Source organism: Camarhynchus parvulus, chromosome Z (assembly GCF_901933205.1).
Source record: "Camarhynchus parvulus chromosome Z, STF_HiC, whole genome shotgun sequence".
Taxonomy (NCBI): Eukaryota; Metazoa; Chordata; class Aves; order Passeriformes; family Thraupidae; genus Camarhynchus; species Camarhynchus parvulus.
Genome location: NC_044601.1, coordinates 11,325,504 through 11,350,245, shown reverse-complemented (window position 1 = coordinate 11,350,245; position 24,742 = coordinate 11,325,504). Strand labels below are relative to the sequence as shown.

At 38.2% G+C, this 24,742-nt stretch overlaps 1 protein-coding gene across 3 annotated transcripts in view; it reads right to left on the bottom strand.

Moving 5' to 3' along the window:
• BDP1 (B double prime 1, subunit of RNA polymerase III transcription initiation factor IIIB) overlaps positions 1-24,742 on the bottom strand; it is a 52,584-nt gene that overhangs the window by 26,676 nt on the left and 1,166 nt on the right. The window contains exons 2-22 of one of the 3 annotated variants that reach the window (XM_030968316.1): positions 20,505-21,057; positions 19,719-19,825; positions 18,694-18,753; positions 18,198-18,338; positions 17,167-17,300; positions 16,088-16,182; positions 15,450-15,504; positions 14,663-14,806; positions 12,837-13,121; positions 12,327-12,501; positions 11,160-11,319; positions 8,646-8,722; positions 7,133-7,277; positions 6,897-6,979; positions 6,173-6,332; positions 5,682-5,764; positions 4,285-4,516; positions 3,038-3,219; positions 2,145-2,358; positions 1,448-1,635; positions 832-907 (exon numbers count right to left, since the gene is read on the bottom strand). In XM_030968316.1, the coding sequence (XP_030824176.1) occupies positions 832-907; positions 1,448-1,635; positions 2,145-2,358; positions 3,038-3,219; positions 4,285-4,516; positions 5,682-5,764; positions 6,173-6,332; positions 6,897-6,979; positions 7,133-7,277; positions 8,646-8,722; positions 11,160-11,319; positions 12,327-12,501; positions 12,837-13,121; positions 14,663-14,806; positions 15,450-15,504; positions 16,088-16,182; positions 17,167-17,300; positions 18,198-18,338; positions 18,694-18,753; positions 19,719-19,825; positions 20,505-21,057 (3,349 nt within the window). Of the gene's footprint in view, positions 1-732; positions 908-1,447; positions 1,636-2,144; positions 2,359-3,037; positions 3,220-4,284; positions 4,517-5,681; positions 5,765-6,172; positions 6,333-6,896; positions 6,980-7,132; positions 7,278-8,645; positions 8,723-11,159; positions 11,320-12,326; positions 12,502-12,836; positions 13,122-14,662; positions 14,807-15,449; positions 15,505-16,087; positions 16,183-17,166; positions 17,301-18,197; positions 18,339-18,693; positions 18,754-19,718; positions 19,826-20,504; positions 21,058-24,742 lie in introns of all 3 variants that reach the window. The other 2 variants (XM_030968315.1, XM_030968314.1) reach the window with 2 other exon arrangements.

Genomic DNA, 24,742 nt, shown 5'->3' with positions numbered 1-24,742 from the left:
GATGAATGCAGGACACAAGTACTTCTCATAGGCTCAATAACAAAACCAGCTATAACCACTCCAAAACATCAGTCACACTTGCAGAATTTAGCTGTATTCCAAATCTAAGGCAACATAGATACCCCTACATCCACGACATGACTCATGTGCAACCCACAAAACAGTTAGAGAGAGCACATCACACTGTAAATGGCTTTCAAGGATTTCCACATCTTTTACAAGTCCCTAGTAAAGTGTTCGTGGGGATACACAGTGTCATTTACTTGTATGAAATAGAGGAGTATCATCAGGTATTGTAGTGATGAAGCCAGTTAAAGATTAGCAAATTAATAAAATCCCTTTTTTCATAAAAATAGCCGTCTTCTGCCTTCACTATACTAGATTGCTCAACTCAGACTTGATTTATCCAAACAGGAAAGATGAAATGAGAAAAAAAGGTAATTCTTATGTATTTTTATTCTAGAGTTTGTATAAATGTACATTTTTTCCCATCCTGCAATTCAATCAAAAGCAGATAATTTGTAAAAAAAAGAATTAATAGTTCAAGTTGTAGACCTCACTGATTTCATACCTACAATACCTCAGCTTAGCAGGGTTTGGGAATTTTTTTAATTTAATATATTGTCTCAGCTTCAGGCAATGCAACTTCAATGTTTTCATTTCATTTCATAAAAGTGAACATGCACTTCAAACCAACTTTGAAGGCAAAACCTTACTCTTATTAAGGCTTACCATGACAGTATTGTCAAACTCATCTTTTTGCTCTGCTTCAGGCTTTTTCTTGCTCTCATTTTCTGATATTTGTAACTCCTTCTTTCCAATAGTTCTTACCAAGTTTGGCTTGTACGTCTTGTTCTGTGCCAGCTGAATAGGTGGGAGAGGTGCATATTGATGTTCTTCTTGAGTGCTGTTTGCGTCATCAATGCAAAGTTAAGACAGAAAAAAAAAATCCAAAACTTAGTACAAACACAAACACAGGTCCATTAGTATTACACACAAAAAACACAGAGTTTTGAGAAGAAATCTTGTGAACTAAAAGTTCAGCTGAGTTTAAATTACAAACGACAATTTGTTCCAGCGAAAATTTTGAAGCACTGGTCTTCTAAATACTTCCAACAACAGAATTAACTAACTTACTGACTACTTGTTGCTATAAAACCAAAGCAGTTTTCACATGGTTTCTCTGATAAGCAAACTAGTATTTCCCTGCTTACATGAAATTAATCCAGTCTTTCAGATAATGAAACAGTTATAAAGTGAATGCTCATTAATGTCATGCTTAGCATAGAAGCTACTGAAATTGTAGTATCACTGATGTTAAACTATGAGAATGGAAATTTTGTGCAGTATTTTCATGTTTGCCAGATGGCAATCCACTGGCACAATGATTTCCTTGTAAAATTCTTTCATTGTTAAAGTCAAGGATCAAAAGTAGATAAGCCCTTACCCTGCAATAGTAGTAGAAATGTCATCTTGGCTAATTTCAGATAGGCAGAACTCCAGTCCACTATCCTCTGATCTTGAAAATGTTTTTGGGGACTTACAACTTGGCCTCTCAGAAATCTCCTGAGAGCAAACTGACTTCTCCTTTCCCAAGGATTCTAGCGCATTTAAGGCTTCACATTTTCCTGCTTTCTGAAAAAATATAAACACAAGAACCAGAAAAAGCTGTAATAATAAACCAAAAGGAAAGTTTATGATGTCTATGAAGTTTGGTATTCACCACTCTCTGAAAAATTCAGAGTTTTTTTTGCACTCTCCTACAAACTACTCTGTAACTGCTCACTAATGATTTCCCAGTCTTTCCAGGACAAATACATACTTTTTTATTTAAGACAAAAAAGCCTGAAATCTCTGCCATCTTCTATTAATACTTTTTTTTCTTCCCTGTCATCTCTATAATGCCACTTTGGGTCAGAAAGACATCTGGACATGTAACAAGAGATTCATCATACCATCATATGTGAGTCATCTTCTCCTCACAAATGACCAAGTGAAAAGTACACAAGTTTTAAGGTAGAAAATTTAAGCTTTTGAAAAAATTGTTTCAAAAACTTAACTTTGTATTTTTAAAAATCATCACTACTTCATTTCACAAAAACAAAAGCTCAAATATAATTAAAGGAAAAAAATAAAAGCCTTACATGGGTGTCAGGAGGGATGCTACATTCACTATCACACTGCATCAAACTTTCTCTCTTGTTGGTATCTTTCTGCAATGCACCTTTACTATTTACATCCAGAACTTCCTTTCTACTAGGTATTCTTAAATTTGGCTTTGGTCTCTGGAATCGCGCCCTCAGTAGTCTAGCAGATGATACAACAGTTTTCTCCTCTTCCTTCTGAGGATGAGATTCCCTGCAAAAACAAGCAAAAGAACAATCAAAGACATGGGACAATATGGCATCCTTGTATACAGCTCTCAGAGCAATAACAACATTAGTGACAGGAAAAAAGAGCCAATAAAAACATAGCGATCATGACTAAATGACTCTGTATCTTATAAATAGATAAGCAAAGAAGTTAACTGCCCCTTCCACTTGAGACCTGGAAGACAAGCTGAGACATTTTACCATGATACATACATTTTACCAATACCTTCTTCTAATCATGTTTAAAACCACCCAGAAGACTTACAGAATACCTGTGGTTGACTATTTTTTTAGGAGGCACTTTAATAGGAAACCAGACCCTGTACTCAAGGATCTATAAAAGCACACTAGGATGCACTGTGGAGACCAACATGGAGAAGAAAATCACAGGGACTGAACATTAGAAAAGTGCACTTTTTTGAAAATTAGGCCAATAGTCCAAAGATCAAATTAACATCCAACAGCATATCAATTTAATGCTTTCAACCTCTTGGGTTTTGTTAGTTAAAGTCTTGTACTGTCTTGATTGTCTTGATAAATATGTATTTATATATATATATAAAACTTGTTTGTAATGCCAAAGTTGAATGCAATATGGTATAATACCTAGAGATACTGATAGCTTCGAACCATTCCCTCTCTCAAATGAAGTGAAATAACCTTACCCTGTACTAGAATCTGAAACCAGTTTGGAAACATCTGACAATCTGTTTTCATTTTCATTGTTTTCTGCTTCTGATGACTTTTCTTGGAAACACTGGCTTCTATTTGAGTTCATCTCAGAATCTGCAGAAACATCTTCTAATGTCACACTGGATAGCTGAGTGCCTTCATAAACTGTTAAATCCTAAAATGAATAAAAGTTCCACTCTGTTAAGATGAAATATTTACTCAATTTCTCTTCTAGGAGAGCAGGAAGAAAATGAAAAAGTTTAAATATTTTCTACAGAAACACTAAGATTTCTCTTGCTTCTTGTCATCCAACTAGTATCAGTTTCTACTATAAAAGTAAAAAGTTCTTTTTCTTTATACTTTCTCTTTTAAGTGGTTCTTCTTCCAAGGCATTTTTTCTTTGCAGATGTGGTATCACAATACAACCAAGTCAGATACATTCCATTTCCATGTATGCTGGTTTTGATTAAGGTAGAGTTAGCTTTATTCACAGTGTTAAGTGTGGGGCTGTGGTTTGGGTTTATGCTGCACACAGGCCTGATAACACAGAGATGTTTTAATTATTGCTGAGCAGGGCTTACATGGAGCCAAGGCCTTTTCTGCTTTTCATATTGCCAAGCTGGAGAGGAAGCTGAGGGGGTATGGAAGGATGGGAGGGGACACAGTCAGGGCAGATAACCCAAACTGACCAAAGGGATATTCCACGTCCTTCTGAGTCACGGACAGGCAGCTCAGCATACAAACTGGGGGAAGTGGATTTTGTCTTCCCAAGTAACCATTATGTGTGATGAAGCCCAGCTCTCCTGGAAGTGACTGAACACCTGCCTTTTCATGGGAAGTACTAGAAGAGTTTCTGGTTATGCTCTGCACATGAGTGTAGCTTCTGCTTTCCGTACTAAACCTTACTCAGGGTTATCCAGCACTCAGGGGTTTATCTCAGCCCCTGTTTTCCAGCTTTTACCCTTCCAGCTCTGTCTCCAGTTCTGCTGGTGGGGCAGTGAGCAAGTGAGCTGGTACTTGGTTGCTGACTGCACTTAAACTTAACACCATGGAAAACAGAAACCAAGTGCAAAAATGAGGAAATTTTATGACTACAAATTTAGTTTATTCTGAAATAATAAATAAAGATGCAAAGCCTATCCCTACAAATTATGGAGTATGTACCTAGGTCTTTGTTACCAAGGCTTCTATTAAGGACCCAACAAAACAGCGTGCATAAGCAATTGCTCAAGAAACTTACACTTTTGAGGCAGGGATAATTGTTTTCATCTCGATGGTGTGTGATACCTTTTTCTGCTTCTCCACCTTCTGTTGTCTCCTCTTCAGGATCTTTTTCATCTATCAGTTCTTTTTGCCTTGCAGTATTTCTTCCTAGATTTGGTTTTGGTCTCTGTATTCTACCTCTTTTTAGAGGTGTTTGATTCAATACAATCTGTTTGCTATCTTCTTTTAAACCACCTGTTTCATTAGACCTGGAAAAACATATATGATCCCTGAAGTACATATCACATCTGAAAGTGGGAGGAGACTTGGAGAACAGATGCTTTTTTTCCCCTCCCTTTCTTTTAAACAGTTATTAACATACACTTACTAAAATGTATTACTAGCTTCCTGAAAGAATAAAATTGGAAGTGTATCTGCTGGGACTGAGAGTTTAAACTTATGCTTGCCCTGCTATTGTCCTCTTCCCATTGGTGACAGGATATGACAGTAGAGAGACCTTTTTCTGATCCATAATGGAGCTCTTGGTGTTCCTATCTAGTCTAGAGGCAGATGGACCTAATTTAATAAAGAGTTTAAAAATATGTAAAATTCAGTGAATTCAGAAAATACAAAAATAATTTTTTTATCTTATTAATGTAAAAGTATCAGTAGTGCATCACTAGAATGGTCAGATTCTCCTACAACTTTTTACACTGAGCATCAAGTCGCCGAGCAGGTTAATGAAAGTAACTGAAAATTTTTTTCTGGTAGATTATCACACCCACTTTATCTCCACTGATCCTCCTCAAGTATCTCCCTTTAAAAGATGAGCTTGAGGTTTTGGATTTTTATTTCTCTTCTTGGTTTAGGTTGTTTTAGGAATTTTTTTGCAGAGAAGTATTTGGGGAAAGTTGGCTTTTTTCGGTTTTTATTTTTTACAATCCCTTCTATAAAACATATTATTCCTTTTACACTACAGCTGCCACTTCACTGAAGAAAAATGCAACACTTAATAAATATGTGCATTACATTGCACATATTGAAATTTTTTCTTCCTCTTATTTGACATCTAACACTTAACTACACTTTAAGTACGCTTACTCCTATTGTTTAAATACTTAACCACTGAAATGGAAGCATTTTAGTATTAAAAGTGAATAGCTAAGGCTTATTTTAGTTATTGCGGGACTAAATTTTCAGCTTTTTTACATTTACATGACTGACTTATAATTTAAAAGTACAACTTTAAAAATGAAAATGCTTAATAAATGTTTAATAAATTAATGAAGATTTCTATTTTGCCCTCAATTTCTGTAGCGCAGAAGCTTCTTCAAAAACTTCTATAATTACCACACTACAAAATACTACCAGAAGTGACAAGAATGGTAAATTGCAGGACAGCAGTGCTTATCTTCTTATTTTTCTCATACTTACCGAGACATGGTCTCCAGGACATTGCCATCTTTTTCTGCAGTATCTTCACTGGTATCATCAGATCTACTACCACGGTCATTATTCTGAACAAAAACAGAGTATTATGACATGAACTGTCTTACATTCATAAAGTACAGCATCACCTAACCAACCAAGTAACTGTTCGTAAGAGGAGACAAAATAGATTGCTTATGAGACACAAACAATTACAGGATAAATTTCTCAGTCAGACAGGTGCAGTAGAAACCACAGCAAACACCTGAAGTTGTAAGTGCTGCAGGACATGAAAGACTATTGGTATCTGCTGTTTGTGTAACAACATCTTACCATAGCTGAGGTTACTAAGCAGTACCACACTACCACTGAAAGCAGGTTAAATAAGTGGCTAATTCCTGTTCATACTCAGGAGCAAAAAAAGTAAAGAAAAAAAGATAACATTACTGTTGTACCCAGCAGCTTATTATCTTCAGTTATGTTACTTTACTAAATACCTTCTCAGTTTCTCCCCTAAGCTGTAGATGGGATATTTTATCATTTCCTGGATCTTTTTCAGGCTCTTCTTTCCTTCCAGATGCGCTTGTAACATTAGGTTTAAATCTCTGTCGATATCCTCTAACTATTGTCTTTGCAACTGCAGTTTTTTCAGGTTCTCTGCACAAAGGATCCACAATAACAACATTTACTCCATAATATTCAAGCCTATAAATACCATACAGTCTTGCACAGATTTCTTTACTTGAATTTTGTTGTCTTCAGAAAGATTTGCCCAAACTTATGGAAGCTGCTTCACATAAGAAACAAGCTTTGTTTAGTCTTACAGTGCATTTATCTATGCATTAAAAAGAAATTAATTTGTCACACAGGTGAGGAATTTAACTAGACTGCATGTCACAGCTGCTTCTGCAAGCACCAGAAGCAGAGCCATTACCTGATAACTGAGGCTGGCAGGAAAACAAAGCCATAGTTATCACTCTCACCCTCTCAAATTACAGGCATTGCTGGTACTTCAATACCTTCATCAACTTTCCAGAAAAGAAGTATATACCTTCTATTTTAGTACCACCTGATATCCTCCAAAAAATGCTAAAGTCAATTTTGAAATTTACATTAAAGCTTCACAGTTATTGCTATCTTTTTCAAGGAGAACTATATGGAATAAACAACAGTTACAGTCAGTTCATACCAGGAGACTGGAAAAGTGATCTCAATACTTACTGAGATGCAGTATCCAAATCCCTGTTTTCTACTTCTGTGGCTTCATTATGTTTTCTTCTACTCTCCTCTTCAGAGCACTGCAACTGAGGCAAGGAATATTACTCTTTGACAAGTGTGCAAGTATCATAGTAGCAGTTCCCAAAATGTTATTTCTGTGGCTGGCCTACAGTATCCCCATTGAGCAAAACAGATGCAGTATCAAGAACAACACACTAAATAACATTCCTCTTTCTGACCTTTTCACCATCATTTGCAAGAATTGGAGAAGAAGTTTTGGCTTCCATTTTGTCTTGTGTTGCTGTCTCCTTCCTTCCAGATGATCTCATTAAATTTGGTTTAGGTCTTTGCAAGCGCCTTCTATCTGCTGACTTTTCAGTTTTCCTTATGACACAAAGAAAGGTGATATACTTTATTACCAAAGAGAAAGTCTTATATGGTTCAAGATGTACCTCAAGACCATCACAGACTGCACGGGTCAAGACACTGCATGCATCAAGACAATAAACAGAAAAAAACCCCATTGCATCTTTCTGATATTAAAAGACATGCTACAAAGTTATGAAAAGAGCATCAAATAAACCTTAACTTTGCTGGCTTTCAGTGGAATCTACTTCAAAATACTTAAAAGGAATCATTTCCTGCTATTAAATAAATAGGAATATTTTTTCTCCTCGAGATTCACAATTCATGTCAGTGTAATTAATTTTATATAGAAATAATATAAATCCACCCTATATACAATGTTTTGCATCTGCCTCTTCTGTCCCCCCATCCCCTTTCAAAGCTATCTCAGTCATGGAAAACCAAACGTTTTTTCAAATACCTTGTCCTACTGCCAGCATCCACATCTTACTGAAGAATAGGGTATGTACATCACTGTCTTTGTCCTTAACCACTGCAATGGCATGTCCTGGGATTCACACACAGACACAGCCCTACATCTTATCAATTATCTTCAGATTGAGAACTACTACCTTTTCTTATATTCTCCCTAGAACAGGACAAATAAAGCTTTGACAGTCTTTATCATAACAGTGAGCTGCCCTTCAAAAAGGGAAAGATAGAAGTATGAAAACCAACTTAGCATTAATTAGTACCTCATCTCTAAACTACCTTTAAAAAACTGCATCATGAAATAAGTTGAAGATCATGCAAAAATGGAAACCTTAGGCACAGACTACTTCTTATAAGATTTCTCAGGATAAGAAACAGTCACCAAAATTAACTTCATAAAGGAGTACAGATAAGACAGAGACATTTTGGAGTATCTTCTATCTTAGAAGCTTGCACCAAGTTCCAAAGAGGAACAGTTTCCAAATAGGAAAGAAGAAATACACATACATGTGACGTGTACAGCTAATAAGCTCTCATGGACAACTATGAATGTCAAAGAATTCAGTGAGGCCCTTCTATTAAAAAACCAAAAATTAAATTTCACAGCCAAGCTTTACCCACAATGTGGCAGAATTTCATCATTCTCTTGCTTTGCTGGCTGCAGAAAGGTTAGGGCTTTTTTCTCAAAGTTTAGCTAAGTCCTTCTCCCTATTCCTACCTACGATTTAGATCTTAGCTAATGGATTACTACTGAGCAATCAAAATTTCTACCAAAAAGCTTCACTGAATATGGAAAACAAGCCATCACGATCTCACGACTGGTTCAACCTGCTATGGTCAATTGGTACTACATTCAAATTGAGTAGATACAGGTTTAGTTCAAGTGCCACCGCAAGGTAAAATAGTTATACTTACATGATTTCAGACTGTGAACCACATTCTGATGCACTCTGCTTTCCATCTGGTTTTTGTGAGTGATGTATATCTTCACTCTGAGGGAGAGATGTCGTAGGAAAGAAACAATAAACTTAGATGATCTTCTACGGTAATGTAACAAAAATCAGAAACAAGATTTCCACAGTGGTTGAGAGTGGAAGGGTCTACTAGAGATCCTCTGGTCCAACCCCCCGATCAACTGTAATGGGTTAACCTGGGCCAGATGCTAGTCACCCACCAAAGCTGCTCACTCACTCCTCTCTGCAGATGAACAGACAAGAGAAAATTTAAGGCAGGGTTCACAGCTGGAGATAAGGACCAGGAGAGAGATCACTCACTAAACACCATCAGAGGCAAAACAGGCTCAACTTAGAAATACCAAATGAATTTATTACTAACAAAATCAGAGCAGGATAATGAGAAGTAAAAGAAATCCTTAAGAATACGTTCCCCCCACCTCTCCCTGCTTCCAGCTCTACCTCCTACGCCAGCAGTGCAAGAAAACAGGCAATGGGAGTTATGGTCAGTTCATCACTCGAGGCTGCTCCCACTGCCCAGGGAGAGGAGTCATTCTCCTGCTGCACCTGGGGTCCCTCCCATGGGAGACAGCTCTCCATGAGCTTCTCTGACCTGGCTCCATCCCATGGGCACCAGTCCCCCTCAAACTGCTGCAGTCACTCTTCCACGGAGTGCAGCCCTTCAAGGGCCCCTCTCTCCATGGGTCTCCCACAGGGTCACAGCCTCCTCCAGGCATCCACCTGCTCCAGCATGGGCATCTCCATGGGGTGCAGGTGGATCTCTGCATCCCTGTGAATCCCCACAGGCTGCAGGGGCACAGTTGCTCCACCATGGGCTGCACCATGGCCTGCAGGGGAATCTCAGCTCCAGTGCCTGGAGCAGCTCCTGCTCCTCCTTCTCCACTAATCTTGGTGTCTGCAGAGTTGTTCTTCTCACATGTTCTCTCTCTGTTCTTCTCTGATTGCAATTACAGCTCTGCAAACACTTTTTGTTTTCAGTTCTTCTTAAGTATGTGGTCACAGAGGCGTAACCATCATTTTTAATTGGCCCAGCCTTGGCCAGTGGCATGAACATCTTTGGAGCGACCAGGGATTGGCTCTACTGGGCATGGAAGAAGCTTCCAGCAGCTTCTCACAGAAGCCACCCCTCTAGCCCCTTGCTACCAAAACCAGGCCACGTAAAACCAGTACATCAAGGCATCCGGAGCTGGTTGCCCAGTACTGTGTCCAGACAGCTTCTCAATCTCGCCAAGGATAGAGACTCCACAGTCTCTCTGGGCAGCCTGTGCCAGTGCTTGGTAACCCTCACAGTGAAAGAGGATTTCCTGGTGCTCAGAAGGAACCTCCTGTCTTGCAGTGTTTGCCCATTGTCTCTGGGCACTGGGCACCCCTGGAAAGAGCCTGGATCTGTCCTGTTTGTGGCCTCCCTTGGGTTTTTTGTGGAACTGCTGAAGAGGGATCTCTTCAGATCCTTCAGAGAAGGCTCCCTCTGAGCTTTCTCTCCAGGTTGAACAGTTCCTGCTCCTTCAGCTTTTTGTCACAGGAGAGATGCTTCCAGCCGTTTACCGTCAGTGTGACCCTTTGAGGGGCTGTCTCCAGTGCCTCCAGGTCTCTCCTACCAGGGAGCCCTGAACTGGTCAGTCCTCCAGGTGTGGCTTCATCAGTGCTGAACAAGGGGCAAGGATCACCTCCCTTGGCCTGCTGGCAACACTTCTCCTGCTGCAGCCCAGGTCACCATTCACTGTTTGTGCAGCCACAGCACTTCTCCTGCTTCATGTTTAACTCAGAGACCACCAGGACAGCCAGGCTCTTTTCTGCAAAGCTGCTTTCCACCACAGTGGCTTGCAGCATGCACTGGTGCCTCGGGTTGCTCATCCCCTTGTGCAGGACTCTGCATCTCCCCGTGCTGAACTTCCTGAGGTTCCCGTAGCCCACTTCTCCAGACTCTCCAGGTCCCTCTGGAGGCCAATATAACCTTTGGATGTCTCTGCCCTTGGGAAGCAATTCCTTCTAGATTTGCCTAATCTGTAAACTTGCTGAGGTTACACTCTGCTCCGTTATCTAGATCACTGATGGAGCAGCACAAACAACCCAATGTGCGTTCCACTCAAATCAGTTTGCAACACCGTGCCAGTAAGCATATGCCAGCAAGCATATGCCAGCAAAATCCTGCTCCAAGCTCTAGCTATTCATATTGTAGTCATTCACTTTTGAACAATTCAACTGTTCAGCTGTTTAAATTGTCTATGAGGTAAGTCAGGCCTGCACAGTATACTCTCTGAATACATTTAGGTTAATGGACAGCCAATTAAGCCCACAAGATATGACATTGATGATTTTCTTAGGCCTGTTGATTGTTTTCCACTTGATGGTGAAAACATCACAAAAACAATCCAAAAATGGCTTTGATTTACAAACCACTTTTAATGATCAAGGGCAAGATCTTGAGATGAACTACATGAAAAAATAGTAATACCTTTGATTCTGTAGTTTCTACACATTCTGTTTCCTTGCTTCTAATATTTGAAACTGATAACTCTGGAATCTGGCTTTCCTCTGATGCACGATCTCTAATATCTCTGGTTCTCAATTTAGCAGGTTCTGCTTCTAGTATAACATCATTGCTATCTTCAAGGCTGAAATAAATAAAAGCATACAGGAACATTAGTGTACTTGTAGAAAAAACGGTGTTTCTGCTTACAGACAGAGGAAGCTGCACAGAAAAACAATGCAATTTTGACACTAAATAACTACCCATGTTTCAGAGAATCTCATGAAATGTTATTAATATTTGCAGATTATTAGCTTTAAAACAACTTTTGTACTTTTGCCATGCAATTATAAGATGATGTAAAAATCTCATCTCATTATACTAGACTGACTGCTTTTAAGAAAATAAACTTTAACACAAACAACTGCATGCCAATGTTTTTTTTCTCTGATCTTTCGTAACAAGGTTGAGTCCAAAGGAAGTAACTGTCCCTTCACATACTTCTAATGAACTACTAAAGAAAATGGAAGTTTCTGGGAATATGTATAAAACAACAAACAACTACAATGCAGCTAAATACAACAAATTAACGCACAAAATCCTGAAGCAGCACTCACAGTATGATAATGAATTTTTCAATTTACTACTTTCACATATAATGAGGTTAATAATCAAGCATTCACTTTCTTTTTAGTAAAAGTATTCCCAAAACTGAACCCAAAAGCTTGAATCTCAACCAAATTCTGCATAAATAAAATCTAAGCATCATTCCTTTTCCACAAGAACAATTTGATTACAGATAAAAATTCCAAGCATATAGTAACTCAACTTAGCAACATTATCAACCCGTGCTTCAGGAGAAATATTAGAAGTTAGGATAAACAATGGTCTTCCTAAACACTCTTAAAAAATGAAATAACTTTTGGAAATTACTTTAGTAATTATGTACATTAATTTTGCAAGGGCGGCCCATTAGGGCAGAGAATATTTTGAGCATATAAATCATAAACAGCTTACTAGACCCCAGGACAGTTCTCAGAAATTTGCACATTCAGTGGCAGTTAAATGGTGGTAATCATGAATAAACAAAACCAATATTAAAACTTTAAGCTATTTTTTTGTTTTGCCTAAGCTTTCCATTATAAACATTACCTGCATAAATTGACACCACCTTCTCCCTCCATTTGCTTATTCACTGGTGAACAGGACTCTGTTCTCTCTTCCTCTATAACAGCAGTCTCATTTTCCTTTCCTTCAATAGCACAATCCGCTTCTTCTCTACAGGTAGTATCACCATCACTGCTTGCATCATGTATCACTTTCTTCCCTGACATTAATAAGAATTAAATCAGTTTGGACATTCTGGGAAACATCTTGGAATTTCAATAATCAAATCCTAGCTACGGTGAAGAAGAGTAAATATAAGACTAAAATCTCACTAGAAAAGATGTAAGTATTAAGATTTAAGAGAACTATTCTTATCTAAAACAAAGTATGTTTAGATTTATAATGAAAGCTGATTTTAAAACACATTGTTCCACAACCTCCTACAAGGCAGATCAACAACATAAATCAAAGACCAAATTCTGACTTTAAAGTTCGCAATGACTTTCTATAAAATTTCTACTTGAACACTTGAAAGTGAACATTTTTGCCTCTTACTTTTATTAGAGGACTTCCCTTCTTCAGCAGTTTTTGAAGAAACAGGTACTTCTTCTGGAATATTCTCCACTTCTTGTTCAAGATCATCTTTTCTCTTCCTCTTTCTCTTCTTTTTTGCTAATGCTGGCTCTAATGCAACCTCTTCTTCTGCTCGTTCAGAAATGCCCAAAGATTCCTCATTTTCTTTCTCAGCTGTCACACCATCTGCTTCTGTTTCTGCATCAGAATTTCCAGCTTCCCGAGGTTCATCTTGATCATTAGCAGCTTCTGCACTGGCAGCTTTTACTATCGAGACAATACAGCTCTTGGTCAATAGACTGGTGGAGTACTAGGAGCCACAAACAGCAAAGGCATTTCTACTAAAAACATTTGTGTACTCATGCATCACTGCCAATACAATGCCAGGTGTATGAGCAGGACTGGGGAACATCAGCCACTGACTTGCCAGAAAAGAGTCAGCATTTAATGTAAAACAAATTCTGTACATGGGACAACCCTTCACCAGGGGAAAGGCAATATGGGATGCAAAGCCAATTTAGTAAATGTTATTGTGCCTGTGCTTTTTTGCAGTTTATACAGTGACATTTGGGTTCAGGGAAAAAAAGACATTGCTACTCCTATAAAGAATTTTTGTATCTCTGCAGAAATAGGTGATGATGGTTACAGAACATATGCCATACAAAAGCAATTTTTCATCAAGAAATGTGTAACAGTTGATCATTCTAGCTTACATAAGGAAGCTGAAATTTTATCTAGCTAATAATTAACAAGTTATTTTCTGGGTTTAATGAGTTAAACCCCCTATTTTAAGGACATTTTGCCTTGATCTTCTATTTAACCACCAAGAACTTTTCCTTTCCTTGTTATTAATCTTAAATGAACTAATTTCTCTGTAATTAAGAATTCAAAAATGCATGAGAAGAAGAAAAGCATACTCACATTGTTTTATGCATTACATACCTTTAATCCACCACTAAAGTGCAGAAACAAGATTTCTCTACATAGTTTTAAGTCCTAATACATGAGATATTTTATTTAATCACATCCAAAACCAAGGGTACCGAAACGCAGCAACTTCTTCAATTTTAAGAGATCTTTATTCCTAGCTAGCATCCTCTTTATAAAGATGTTCACTTGTTTGTTTCACAATACCATTTACAAAATGATAGGTCCTTGTGGAAGAAACAAGTGAACAATGCCACAAAATTAGCAGGAAATGTATGAAACTGTATCAGTATAACTGCTTTTAATTAAAGCACATCTGTCAAAGGTCCTTTCCAGGTACTGAGGTAGTAAAACACAGCGGTGATCAACAGTAATTAAATGTAATCTTTATTTTGAACAAACCAGAAAGATAAAACAACTTTTACATCATTCCCTGAAAATAATCATACTGCTCAGACTCAGGAAGTTCAACTACTATCAAAGGAGAAACAGAACCCTTAAAAGAAGAGGCTTTTAAATGCAAGAAAACTTTCAACACAGAAGAGTTTGCCAAAAATATGAATTTGGCCTAAAAAATTTCTAGAAGTGAATTCATTAGCAACTCATGAAGATATGTACCACTCAGTAAATTTGAATATCAGCACTTCAGATGGTGGAACAGCATTTTCACCATGGTATCATGTTTCTGCTCTGTCACTAATTATTACCATCCTGTACATCAGTAAACTACATCTGAAAAATTTCCACTATGAAGCTAAGATCTTCTTGTCCTGTCTACAACAGGGAAGGAGTATGTGACGCCCTACATGATTTCTCCTCTGCTAGCAACACATTACTGACCACTGCTCTGTAATGTCATCTCAAGCACTCTTTTAAAATACCTTTTGACTTCTTTTGTGGCCTTGGAGACTTCTTTTCTTTTGGCTTCTGGCTTTTAACAGTCTTTTGCTTCCTCTTTCCCTCATCTGCTAAGACCTTCTCAAGCAGCTGGGCAAAGAATTTAAAATCAAAGGGTCGTTTTTCTTCTATCAGATTAAAGCAAAGAAATAGAACAGATTTCAAAGTTGATTATTTTTTCAAGTTTCATCTTCGTAAAATCATCAGTGATACATTAAAAAGCAAAGGTCATATACATTTAAACAGAGAGTTCTTGAAAGTATTTTCTGCATCACTTGAGCAGGGGCTGAAGGTGACATAAAGGTGACTGGAATATGGTAGTTTGGCTTTAAAAAACAAGTTATAAAACTAAATAGTTCAAAAAATTTAAGGATTGACAAACACATTAACTATACCATAGTACCAAATAATGTATGGACATACTGCTGTAGGACATATGTACTTCATTCAACTAACAAAGTCAGTCTTTAAGGAGTCTCAAAGCAGTTTACAATAAATAAATGTGCTAGAAATTCCCATTAATAAAAAGAATTATCTTCAACTGAATATACAGAGAAAGTTTTTATTAATCTTATTTAGCAGACATCCAGAAAAGATAGAAAACAAACCTAAAGATTGTTGTTGTGAATTATACTTATAATGAAAACCTAAGACTCCACAGCTTCTGGATTCATCTATGAGCAAAAACTTTCTTCTAAGTAATTCAAACAAGGCAAAGCACAGAAAATACCATCAAAATAGATGCCTGTAGGGTAGGGAATATTTACTTACTGAAAGCTTTGTCTATTCTCCATCCATTAGCTTTTTCCTCACGTTTGAACTTGTTCTAAAAGCAAATGCACAGTTGTGTTTATCATTAAGCAAGAAATGCAACAATATGTTGCACAAAATGGCAGCTCAAACTAAGCCTTCAGTGCAACAAACCAACTACAGTTGTTGAAATTCACATACATATCCACAGAACACAAGTTTGTAACTAATTTTTAAACATAAAATCTGTTACCACAGCTTATCACCAGCAATACGTTTATTATTTTCTACACCTTTACATGACTTTTAATCTGAGCAAGGTTTGAAACACCAAAGACTTTCCCAGCTGTGTACAACAAAAAAGATAACACAGAAGGCCCTCACCAAACAGCCTAAATGGCCTATCAGCATTCTTTAACTAAAACAAAATGTGTTTAAGGATGATACATTTACTACATACATTCATTGAAATTCAACCAGCATTCTAATGTTTCAGATACTTACAACCTCTTGAAACAGGTATCAGAAAACAAGCACTAAAGTGGAGAAAATTTGCACCAAAATTATCAACACTAGTAGAGGAAGCATAGGAATGCAAATAAAAAAAAGAAAAGTAAAACCAGATGCTTGATTTCTTTATGGAGTGCTTTAATTTTTACCTTAATTTCTGCTCTGGCTCTATGAGGAAACAGCCGCCCAATCAAGGAGAAGTCTGTTCCTACCATACTGATAGCTAAAAAGAACATGTCTGTTTCTATAAGGGAAAAGAAAGACAAAATTACACATACTTTAATATTTACTAAACCATCCTTCTTGCTATCAGAAATAAAAACAACTTGCAAACTTAATTTCATAAGATCAGTAACTCTGAGGTTGTCTACTGTAGCTGCAACTCCACGTGAGTATGCATGGAACATGTTTGTTATTTTACCTAGGTCCCTCTAATAACATTTGCTGAATGAACTATCAACAGAAAGAACTGTCTAAACTATTACAAAACTGCAGAATGTGAAGTGTGCTTTTTAAAGCTAGTAAATCAAAGCTAACCAACCCCAAATTGTCCATATCCATTTTTATTATGAACATAAGCACAAACAGAAATCAGGAAAACATAATGTAAATCTACCGTTTCCATTATCAACAGGAAAAGAGTGCATTCTAAAGAGACCACAGGGAATTCTGAAGCTAATTTTTCCATCTATAGCAGTAAAAAGTAATTTCCAATCATAAGAAGTCTTGCACAGCACTGTAAACCCAGAGATAATAGTCAATTCATAGCAGGAGTAATGAAGAACCCAACCTACCCACTCATAAGAACACATCTGTCCACTTGCACTGAAATCAGTCCACACAGAAATACCTTATACAATCTACTCCCACCCATGCGGGAAGAACCTACTTAAGTACCATAGAGAACTCAAATATCTGTAAACCAGAATCCAAAATTATGCTCTTGGTAAAGCAGACTAGCATTTTCTCAGCATCTAAACATCGATGGCAGAAAAAAAGCACAGGCAGCCTGCATATTAAAAGGCACTGGATTTTTTCAAAAGGCCAGTTTTCACAGTAAATACCACAGCTCTGCCTGTTATAAGAGTGTGGAGGGTTGAGATTACATGAGATGACATGTAAGTAGATCCATTTACTCCATTGAGAATGAAAACTGTCAAGTATAAAGCATAGGTGAAAACTATAACTTTTCTGTGGACTCAAAGCTTGAAACCAAAAATACATTCACCTTTATTTGACCATGGCTTAGTGTAAAAACTTTTCCTGAAGCTAGAATATGTAGTTGTAGAGCCACGCTCAAAGATGGGATCATTTTCTTCAACAACACATGGACCTTTTGTTCTTAGAACTTCAACAGTTAAGCTGGAAAAGAAAACACACAAGAAGACTCACCTCAAAATATTGCTAAGAAAAAAATATAGTAGATATTTATAAGACAGCTATTCAATTTTTTTTTCCACAAGTGAACATGTCTAGTGTGTAATTAATTTTAATAATTACACTAACACGTACTTTAATGGGAGAATGCAGCAAGAACACTACCCTATTCACCCTCTGTAAGTAAATTTGCTTTTTCTGTTTTATAAGATATCATACAGACAGAAATAATTAAGTAGCTTCAAAAAAAAACCAAACAAACAAACAAACTTTTTAACATTTGAGAAATCTATTTTCTAAAACCATGACAGCCTCTCAACTCAATATCCTTCTACAGTATTTTCAAATTCTTTTACCAGGCCACTTTTATCCTTAAACCTTGGCATAAATTTCATGTTAATACCTTTAGGGAACTCAGAAATTTTATAATCTATTTTTTAAACATCATATTCTAAGCAAAGTTACTGAAAACACTGACAGGAGAATAAAGCAGCAACAGGCAAGATGCAAAGCTGGAGCAAATCATACTGATAACCAAATAACAGTAAGCAGACCCATGTTAACTATGTGAAGCAAAAAAGTCAGCTAAACAGAAGACATCTGGAAGTTTGACGAATCTTCAGTGTTCATTCACAATAATAAAATATGTCATCTTCCTCTCTATCTCTTTCCCCAAAAACACTTCTCATAAAGTATGCCACTACAGAGATGCAGACTACTGGTATTCGTATTTTGCCACATCTTTGCATTGTTTCCTAAGTCAGTGTAGCTCAACTCTCAAACGTAAATACACTCATACTCATCCCCATCCAAAGTAGTCCTCTATCTGCAAACTGAGCTGTAATGCAATACTGTCCATGAGTCAGGCACAGAATTTGTCACCTTTCTTCATCCAGAATGATGGAACCATCTTCTGCTACTTTCACACGAGGAACGAGAAGGGGACCATCCTGATTCTCTTCCCCATTCTCTTCTTCCTCCTCCTCCTCTTCTTCATGATCAGCAGTACTTTTCTCTTCCTGTCTACAATTTTTAAGACAGCACACAAAAATACTGTTCAGTGTTTTGAATTCCTACTCATTCAACAGACATTCAACAATTTGATAAAGCACCCAGCAACACAACACATCAAGAAATCAGTCAATATGTGAACTTTGAAACCTGCTTTTTATTCTACTCTAAAATGGAAATACATAAAACTTAACATTGAAAGCAAAATGTTCTTTAATGGCCATACCAGCCAAAACTGCAATTTTTATAATCAGACTGTGATATTTGAACAATAAAAAAATATACCTCTACTTTTAGTATTATTACAGAAATGAGGGTTTTTTTACACCAGAAAACTTTCCGACTATACTTCACCATCAAGACTTACTCTTTCATTTGACTCAGTGCAGAACTTCTTCCTGTTCTCTTTTCTTCTACCAATGAAGACCTAGAATGTCATAAAAAGCTAGAGATGATTGTTTGTGCATATATATTTCTGCTTTCTTCCACAAAACTGGCTTTTAGTGCACAATGGACAAAGAAACACAAAGCTTTTTTTTTTTCAGTTCTTTGTATCACATCTAGATTGAACTACACAACCACCACTAATTAGTAAATTTTGCCCTTTTTGTACAAGCAAGGACAAAAAAAGATTTTTCAAGCAGAAATCCATTGTATGGATACAGGTAACATGAGAGCATCTTGCTTTTTACCTCCTTGGGGACTATTCAGTGCAAAAAGAAAAAATAAGGGAAGTGATAAATAAAACACACAAGCACACAAATATTAAGAAGCAAGTGATAACAGATGATACCAGAAAACTCATCCATTAGTGAAAGAACTTGGATAACATCTACTAGTGAAAGGACTTGGATAACTGAACTTCTATTCATGCGATTGCTTTTGGTAGTTGCAGGAAAAAGGCCCTGCTCTGCTCTGTTTGTGGCAGTCTGTACAGCCAGCTGCACTAGTGAAACATGTCAGTGCAGCAGCAGCAACTACATTCATCCACGGTAAACACCACTAGGGTCTTGCAGTGCATTTTGCACTTCAGCACCTAGAAGGAGAAATGCTTAGCTTCCTAAGTCCACTGGGTCTGGTAGGCAATTATCCCTAACAGCCACAACCAAAAATTTCAGAGCAGGGAGTTGGAAAAAAAAATTCTACTAGTCTGTATTTCTGCAGAGATAAATCAACACTAGGGACAGATTAATGTTTGTGTGTTTCAACAAGTACACTAAGCTCCATTCTCAATTCTATACTAGAATTAAACAGACGTGAAAACTAGAAGCTAGTCTAGAAGCTTTTGTTACCACTGCAACAACACTATATCTGTGTTAATACTCCATATTTAGTATTATAGAGGTCGAAAAGTAATTTAACCTAAGGAGAGAGACAAGAAGTCATACTTACTTCATAGGATTGTTTTCTGGCAGATAGTATATTAAGTCTCTCATGGTCATTTTAGAACGATCTGGTGGAGAATGTCCTTCAATTACTGGAGGCCTGTGTTTCAACTTCTTCCATACAAAACAAATGAAACCAAAGAAAACAATAAGCACTTAGATTCACTCTGAAAATATTTTATAGTTCACAAATTATTATTACTTTTGTTTATTTATGAAGTACCCCGTTCATGGAATTTTGTTGTTCACACACACACACCCCCACACACACACCCCACTCCCAAGAACCAAAACAAGACTATCTTAAAAGTGCCCCTTTCTCAGCGAGGGCATTACAGACCTTTAAGTCACTTACCCTTTCAGAAGCATTCAATATTTAGCACAAATAAGTTAAAAGTTATTCAACATTACAGAATTCTGACAATAATCAGCTTGAAAAAATATCCCCAAAAAAATATCCCAAATCCAAGCTTCTTGCAGCACACTTCCCTGCTGTAGTGTGAAACTTTCAAAATTGGAATGTTGACTACAAAATAAAACCAGGTGTCATGCCAAAAAGACTTGTGGTCTAATCAAAGAAAAACTTAGGCAATTCCTTGTAAAATCTGTATTATTAAGGAACAAAGTGCTGCTGCTGCTAATAAACAAATAGAGAGTTATGAGGTAAGACAGACAACTAACAGTGAGCAGCTGACAATCATCAGAAAACACTACTGCAAAGAGATAATGCATGCAGGGTGAAACAAATGTCTTGCCCTTCACAGATAAGCACTGCTCAACACAGAGGCCTTACCATCCGTTCTTTCTTCAGCTCTTCTTTAAGCATTTCTCTTAATTTCCGAGCTTTGAGGATCCTTTCGCGGTCAGAACATGTTCGTTTAACTTTCTCGGGAGAAGGTTTCACAGGTAGCTTTTCCTCCTGTGTTCGTGATCTTTCCTGTGTTGGTCTCTCCTTGAGAGGAGAGGGTATATTCTTCTGCAAGCTATCATCATTTTTCTGAGCAGCTACGCCAACAGTTTGCTCTTTGTTCGCAGATTTTTTTAGCGGTGAAAACTGTGGCACTTGTGGCACAGGTGTTTTCTTCTCAGGAAGCATAGGAGACTTCACAGAGCTTTCAACATTACTCTTTTCTGATGGGGAGGGATCCTTCTGAAGTGAAGCACTGCCATCAGAAGCTTGTGATGTTCGCCTCTGTGGTTTTGGTGCAGAACGCTGAGCAGACAATGGTCTGGCTCTGGGTTTGACAAGATTTGGCATGGTGGAGATACGTTTTCTTCTCTGTGTAAGCATCTCTGCAGGTTTACTAGCTTCCCCAGCGCCGCTTGTATTGTCCGCCTTGTCATCGCTGGAAAATTTAAGAAAGTATTCTGAAGTTCTTTACAGTGATAGATTTGTTGCTTTTACTTTCAAGATGTGTTTATGGGCAACCAGTATAAACATTAGGCTACAAGAAAGCAGTTATACACAACAAGCCATGCTAGGACCAACATGTAGCTGGTACTTCCTCATCAAATAATCAGCTCTAGGAGCTGACATATTATTTTCTAATACTAATCACTGATCTACAAGCTTGCAATAGTAGTAACACATTCTTCCACCCCACCTCTTTTTCTGGAAGGCTCTCTCCTTTCAGCTGAAAATACCAGTACCATAAAGCCTTCTAAAAATTACGTAACTTAAAAAAAATTACATAACATAGGTGATATATTAAAAACAAAGCTGTATGTAACAGTGGTTTGATGACTTTTATTACAACAAAAGTGAACATTCCTCTTACACATTTGCAAGTAGATGATATGTAAACTGTGACTTCCAGAAAAACTTCAGCAGTCAAACTGCTGCTCACACTTAACACATGAATAGCTCTTAGCTTCCCTGGAAAACTTGGTACGTAAGTACTTTTTCTAACACTTATGCAGAAATAATTTTCAAAGTACAAGTAAAACCACCAACTATTATGATCATCCCAAATCTGCTGACTCCACCACTGTTCAGCTTCATGGCTCTTGCTCATAGTAAGACTGCAGTATAATTACAACTGAATCATAAAGAGTTTTGTAATTTTATGTTGGAACTAGGCCTTGGTTCTGTACGTAAGGACAACCATGGTTCACTTACACATTTTTAAATACGGTGGTCAGAAGTAAATGTTTTCCAAGAAATATAAAAAAGTATAAACATACAGTCAAGCTTTTCAAAATTCTCTCCAGCTACTTTCTATGATTCAGGCAAATGCTGCAGATTATTAGTTTGCATTTAGCAGCCTCTGTTAAATGGCTGAATTAATTTGTCCCACACTGTGAGTTCATAGACACTTTTAGTACAGAAAATCCTTGAGCAAAGAGTTTAGAGGGCTTCTCACATGGTGCCTATTTAGGTGCTTTAAATGAGATCTTGCAAGTTCCACTCAACACCCACAGCTCTTTGTACAGCAAAGACGGTGGAAAGGAATTCTTCATTCACCTTCTCCACACCACCTATGTTATGTGGAGTTTTTAATCAGAGTGCAGCACAGGATTTCTGAGCAGTTAAATAAAATCTAACAGAAAGTATATTAAAAAATTAGAATTCTCTTACAGAATTTTAATTTCTTTGATATTTAACAAAACTTAATCAGTATATAGAAAACAAAACTATGTAAAGTGACTGATGCTACAGACACAGACTTGAGCAGCTGTGAGTGAAGAGATCAGTGTCTGCCTCTCCACTTCTCCTCATGAAGAAGTTGCAGACTGCAATGAGGTCCCCCCTCAGTCTCCTCCAGGCTGAACAGAACAAGTGACCTCACCACTCCTCATCCAGCTTCACCTCAAGGCCCTTCACCATCTTTGTTCCACCCCCTTGGATGCTCTCTAACAGCTCAATGTCTTTCTTATACTGTGGCACCCTGAACAGCCCCCAGCACCCAAGGTGAGGCCGCTCCAGGGCAGAGCAGAGCAGAGCAGAGCAGGACAATCCCCTCCCTTGCCTGGCTGTGATGCGGTGCCTGATGCACTCCAGGACACGGGTGGCCCTCCTGCCAGCCAGGGCACTGCTGACTTGTGTTCAACTTGCCACAGACCAGGACACTCAGGTAATTTTCCTCCAGTCTCTTGTTCCCCAGTCTGTCCATACACACAGGGCTGCCCTACCCCAGGCGCAAAATCTGGCACTTTCTCTTTTTGAACTTTATACGCCTGGTGTGTGCCCAGCCCTCCAATTTGCTGAGGTCTCTCTACAGGGCCTCCCTGTCCTCAAGGGAGTCAACAGGTATCATGTGCATTTTGTATCATGTGCAAACTTACTTAATATACCTTTGAAACCTGTGTCCAGGTCATTTATGAAGCTGTTGAGGAGCTCAGGGCTGAGATGGAGCCCTGTGGGACCCCACCAGTGACAGGTCACCAGTCTGATGTCACCCCATTCACTGTAACCCAACCCATGAACCAGTTGCTCACACATCACATGATGTGTTCATACAGGTATGTGCTGGATGTTTTGTCCAGAAGGAAGGATAGGGTGAGAGCCAGTATGGAAAGTTCTACTGAAGTTCAAAAAGTTTACATGAACTGGCTTCCCCTGGTCAGCTAGGTGGGCTACCGTGTCAGAAGGCTATATGGCAAAGGCCTGTTTTTAGGCCATGAGAACAGATCAGAGTGCCTTTCAGAGTCACACCAATGTCTAGTTTTGAAACTTAAAATTATATTACACTGATGCACTTGTTAAATTACAAACACAAAAGTCTTTTACAAATCTGCTGAAACAGCAACAGTAGCCTCTAAGTGAAAAATGGTAAAAATGTCTTCATTAAAAAAAAATCAGACAGCAAAGGATCCAGTAAGGTGATTGCTGTGACATAAAAATGACATCCTGAAGGACAATGCAAAACAAGTAAAGATGTAAGAGACAAGTTGAATAAAAGGCAGTATGGGTTTCCTAAAGACATGCCATGCCAACTAGTCTGATACCTGAATTTCCAGACACTGAAACAGAAGACAGTAACACTGCTTTATCATGCTGTCATAAGGGGCAAGCTTCAACTAAAAGAATCAAAGTATTTATGAAAGACTCAAACCCAACTGAACAAAAGACGTGTGCATGTTGTTCTGAAGCACAATTAACAGACTGAGGATGTCCTGAAACACTGATCTGTACTGCCTTTGGTGGGGACAGAGTTAACTTCCTTCACAGTGGCTCACATGGTGCTGTTTCAGATTTGTGACACAACAGCGCTGACAGCACACCCCTGTTTTCAGGTAACGCTGAGCAATGATTGTGCAGCACCAGGGCCGTTTCTCACACTGCAGCATGGTTGACCACTGGGGATCAGCAAGAAGCTGGGAGGGGACGCAGCCAGGACAGCTGATCTCAGAAGATTGAAGGGCTATCCCACAACATGTGGCACTGTGCTCCTCAGTAAAAGCCAGGGGAAGAAAAAAGAAAGGACATTTGGAGTTATGGCATTTGTCTTCCCAAGTACCTGTTATGAGTGATTGATCCCTTCTTTCCTGGAAACATCTGCAGGTAGTGCTGAATGAATCCCCAATTCTGCTTTGCTTATGTTCACAGAATCTATTGAACTGTCTTTATCTTGACACACCTTTTCTCACGCGTTTGCCATTTTGATTTTCTGCTCATCTCACAAGGCTGGGATGGGCAGGGGTAGGGGGAAGCAAGCAATAAACTGGGTGGGGTTTAGCAACCAGCCAGGCTTAACCTACAACAGGGAGGTCCTCAGGGAGGGCCAGTCCTAAGGTCAACTTTACCATGTGCTTCCATCACAATAAAAAGCCCTTTAAGACCTTAAAAAGCAGGCAATAAACCCCGCAAAAAGGGAGAAAGTCCTCCCTTGCCAATGCATAAAGAAATGAACACAAAAGAGCAAATGCTGTAGGAATACAAAATCAAACTCATCTGGTTACAGAGCACAAAGAATTTTTGCTGCACACAGCAAACCAGAGCTCCCAGCTGCTGTGGAGCCAGAAATAATGAGAGTTGGACCACACTGGGCCCCTCCTTTGCAGTCTTCACTTACAGAATCACAGGAGCAA